The following is a 4574-nucleotide window of genomic DNA, read 5'->3' as shown; positions in this document are numbered from 1 at the left end:
CATGCTACTGGGTGTGATAGATCATAGATGTATGTGGATGTGATGGGTTCAGGTTGCTCACTCGGCTCATATCATATACTCCCTCCGCCCCAAAATTCTTGTCCTAGATTTGTCTAAATACAGATGTTTCAAGTCACTTCTTAGTATTAGATACATCCGTATCAAGACAAATCTAAGACAAGAATTTTGAGACGGAGGGAGTATATTATTACACTATTTTGGGTGTTACTGTTCGAACTTGAAAGTGCACGAGATGTATCACATATCTCATTACTTTTTAATGTTATCTGTACAGATCAGAGGCTCTGATGCAAGCACTGTCACCAGACGAGCCCGAGACATTGACTGATCTTCTGAATGTTGCTGTCAGATTAGAGAAAATGATTTTCGTAGTAGCTATTAACGAGGTATATTCCATTTCTGTAATATTTCATTGACTTTTTACGGATCTTGATATGCTGATTGGTATGTTAAAGCTTAGAACAGGAGTACTTCCGGCTACTAGTCTATGAAAGTGTCAACCTCAGCAGCTTATCATATGATCTGGGCTTCGCAGCTTATCCAGGGAAATCTCGGATATCCAATAGAGTATTTATGTAATAACCTAGGGCATAACTACCATGAACCAATGGCGTTGAGGCATTCTCAGCCTAGTTGGCGGCTTTGGTCTGGGAAGGTCCTGAGGGACACCACACTTGTTTGATATTGATGGTTGTGGCAGTAATGGAACAACTGCACCTTCAGTGGTTCCCAGCCGTTCATCCTCCAGTGCAGACTATCAACGACGATGCACAGGCATGGAGCAGACTGGGGGTTAAAGGGGTGTGCATAGTCCTCCCTGGGGTTTAGTGTGTTCGTGCTACTGCTTGGACGAGCGATGATGTGTGCATTTGCGTGCGCTGATTGTTCTTTATCAACCCTACATAGCAATGAAACGATACACAAGCCTTTTGCATTTATACGAAAAATATTTTGAGTACTTGCCATAAGTACAGCTCATTCTTCAGTCAACTGTCATTCCATTATGTCTTGTGAATCATAGTATTTAGTATGTTTGCTGCATACCTTGTGAATACTGGTATTGTATTTCACAGGATGGGAGGAAGGTTTATTTCTTTTAATGGTCTTTTCCCCTGAGCTTTTGAAGGAATGCCTATTTAGACTTCAATCTAAAAGATTTGGCGTGTGTTTTTATTCTCAGGTTGATTATAATTTTAAGCTGTATACGAGATTGGATCATTTAAAGAATGATCATTTTGAGGACATATCATCAGATAATCATTTTGAGGACATCTCGTTGGATGATCATTTTGAGGACATCTCGTTGGATGATCATTTTGAGGAAATTTCATCAGATTATCAAATGCTTGAACCCTCAACTGCGACGCTTCTGCGAGGAATTTTTAGTGATCCACAGAGTCAAAGCATTCAGGTACAGAGCAACCTCCAGAGGGTGCTATCAGGTGGTAATACAAAAGCAACAGGTATGCCCCTTCATGATTTTAGTTGTTGTCATTAGGTCCTTCAAATGCATTTTAAAAAGGATATTTGTTTCTTGGAGTTGCATGTCGCATCATTCATGCAGCCAATAGCAAACTTGTGATTCACGTCTAATCTACCCTTTTGTTTGATCAAGCGCCTATAGGAAATGAAGAGAAGCCTTGCTGTGATGACAATGATAGGATTAGCGTCCTTCATGAGAGCATACTCCATTGTATCATGTCCTTCATGCCAGCACAGGACGTCGTACGCACAAGCATGCTATTCCGAAGATCGCCCCCATTATGGACTTCAGCGCCATGCCTTGATATCGATATTGATCACTTTGATATGGACAGGGTAAAGTTCAACAAGTTTGCAAAAAGTTTGTTTCAGCGGCGGGGTAATGCTAATACATTGGACAAACTCCGCCTTCACTCTTTTGCCATTGATGCAGCCAAGTATTGGATCGGTGATGCTATCAGACTTCATAAAGTTAAATCGATTGATTTCACTGAAAATACAAGATGGGAAGCTTTTTACTTAGATCCTGAAGCTATCAGCTTTAGCTCTAAATATCTGCAAACTGTGAAGCTCACTAATGTTATAATAGTCACATCTGTCTTTGATCAGCTCAGCCGTGAATGCCAATCTTTGGAAAATCTGCAGTTGGCAGACAGCACTCTTTGTTCTCCTGAGATTTCATCAAGTTCATTGAAGACTCTGGAAATAATAAACTGCTTAGTTTTGAATCATCTTCTAATTCGTACTGGCAAGCTGGTCTCGCTATGCTTCAAGGACACTCGATGCAGCAGGTGCACTCGAAAATACATACTTCGAACTACATCAGCAGTAATCCTATGCGATCTTTCAAACGCCAAGAGCATAGAACTGCCAACACCAGTGAGACATGTATGGGTGCTTCTTAATTTTTGTACATGTCTGAAATATCTGTTTCTTTAGAATCTGTTCTTATTTTGTTCGAAATATGTGAAGGTTGCATTTGATAGAATGACTCCAGGGTGCCCAATGTTCATCAGTCTGACAAGTCTCATTCTTGGTGAATGGTGTCTTTCCAACAAATTTGCTCCTCTAGCTTGCTTCCTCGAGCACTCTCCTAGGCTTGAGAATCTTGATCTGAAGCTCAAGGTGACTGAAGAAACTCAGTGTTTGTCCTTGTCTGTTTTCTTAGCTGAAGACAGGAATTCCTATTAACATGTTCTACTCTTATATAAAATTTCAGTTTGGCTGTGAAGAGCAAAAGCAGCCGCTTCAAATGGCTGAGGGAATATCATTCCAAGCCAAAAGCCTTAAGAAGGTAACGATCCACTGCGCCGAAGAGGAGGACAGGCTTCCCGTGTTGAAGGCTATACTGCTTGCCAATGCAAGGTCTGTCAAGCACATCGACGTCAAGACGTACTAGGATGCTGCGCCTAGCGTTCTTCTGCATATGGAATGCATCTTTGCATAGCGCTTTCGCTGCGTGACATGTGTGAGACCCGATGTAGCTAGAGATTTGGTTGTTGAATGTTGTGTTACATGGACCTGTTAACATTTACCGCTGTGCGACTTGTGGGAAACTTGCTTGCTACCATTTATCTAGGTTGATCGATGAACATTACAACTCATATGGTGTGTTCCTTTTGTTTCTGTGTTGGGGGAGATTTATTATGTTAACTGAACTGCAGGGTTGCAGGGCTTAATGTGTTGCAGTTGTAGGAACGTGGTTAAGCCAAACCTGTGCGGCTATGCTTGCTGTGCATCAGATAGAGCAGCTGCCAACCGCCATGATCGCCTCTCGCCTCATAGAGCAGATCTCGGAATCTTTTTTCCAAGGTAATGTGAGTCCCGAGTCGTAAGATGCATATTGCCAGTATCTTGGAATCTGAGTGCACTGACGGCTTATGGTCCTTTGGATGAGAAAGGGAGGGACATGGTTTAGCTAGTTTAGCTACAAGGTTAGCCGATGGAACATTTACAGCCTTGCACTTGATCAGAATCAACCTATCAATCAGCAAGAAACAAGATCAACGCACGCATGCACACAAAATTCTGACAAAGTTGTAAATGCAGTTTCCGCCGGGTTACCAGGCTGGCCAGCGTTGCACGAACGAAGTCAAAGCCTGGTTTTATGCACTGGTCAGTTTCTTGTCCCGTGAATTTCACCTGAATTTCGCTGAAATTGCGGGGGAAAAGTACAGTTCAGTTGGGGAGGATCGGGAAGGCGGCAAGGCGCCGAGTCAACTTGCGCAGCAGTTCCTGTTCCTTCGGCCATCTGTATGCTATGTTGTACCGGCCCTCTTCACTTTCCAAGTAGTAGCGCCGCAACTAAGAGCATCCACAATGTAGCTTTTATTTTCCCTCACAGCATTTGTAGTAGCTCTCCTAAAAGTCTTAATTTTAGAAGAAAAAAAAGTTTTGAGGAATCAAGTCTTATCTAACATATCCTCTACATTGTACATACCCTTGCTGCGCCGACCCGACCCTCGCCACAGTCGCCTTCGTTGACTCCCTGTAGGCGGTTGTGATTAGTCAGAGGGTCGAGTCAGTTCGGAACTTCTCATTCTAATCCATCAAATGGCTGCCTGTAATAGATAGCATCCAGTTGGGAAGAGCGAAAGTGTACAAATACCTATAATGGGTCATTTCTTTGGAAAGCCATGTTCGCGCTTATGGATGACTTGGAGCTTGAGTAACAGTCCATAGTCAACTTTAAGGCCATCTTCAACGGCGACCCGTAAACTTACTCTCGCATCCATCTGCAGACAGGGGGACCAGTCCATGGATCCGGATGTCGGAGGACGCCATCCAACGTTGTCTACTTACATTTCAAGCCCGGTTTCGACTTAGCGGACGAAATTCATACAAACTGGTTGATATTCATCAAAGTTCGGAAAGAAAATAACACAAATCATCCACACATAGCATGTGAATAAGTCTAGTGTCTCAAATTCAATGTCCAACAAGTTTTTCGACGGATTATGTCGTCCCACACATACCGCCCCTTCAGCTTCATCCAACGCGTGTGTGTGTGTACTTAAATGACCATCCCTCTGTCATGTGGTACATCACGGCAACGCGCACGGGCTACACAA

At 43.0% G+C, this 4574-nt stretch overlaps 1 protein-coding gene across 9 annotated transcripts in view; it reads left to right on the top strand.

Moving 5' to 3' along the window:
* Positions 1-3107, top strand: part of LOC123163015 (F-box/FBD/LRR-repeat protein At5g22660) — an 8851-nt gene extending 5744 nt beyond the window's left edge. For 8 of the 9 annotated variants that reach the window (XM_044580771.1, XM_044580765.1, XM_044580772.1 and 5 more), the window contains 5 exons: positions 296-407; positions 1202-1484; positions 1637-2391; positions 2476-2628; positions 2723-3107. In XM_044580771.1, the coding sequence (XP_044436706.1) occupies positions 296-407; positions 1202-1484; positions 1637-2391; positions 2476-2628; positions 2723-2902 (1483 nt within the window). In that variant the 3' untranslated portion in view covers positions 2903-3107. The remainder of the gene's footprint in view (positions 1-295; positions 408-1201; positions 1485-1636; positions 2392-2475; positions 2629-2722) is intronic. The other variant, XM_044580770.1, reaches the window with a different exon arrangement.
* Positions 3108-4574: the final 1467 nt, after the last annotated feature.

The sequence above is a fragment of the Triticum aestivum genome, chromosome 7B (genome assembly GCF_018294505.1).
Source record: "Triticum aestivum cultivar Chinese Spring chromosome 7B, IWGSC CS RefSeq v2.1, whole genome shotgun sequence".
In the NCBI taxonomy this organism is placed as follows: Eukaryota; Viridiplantae; Streptophyta; class Magnoliopsida; order Poales; family Poaceae; genus Triticum; species Triticum aestivum.
This window is presented reverse-complemented; position numbering and strand designations above follow the sequence as displayed.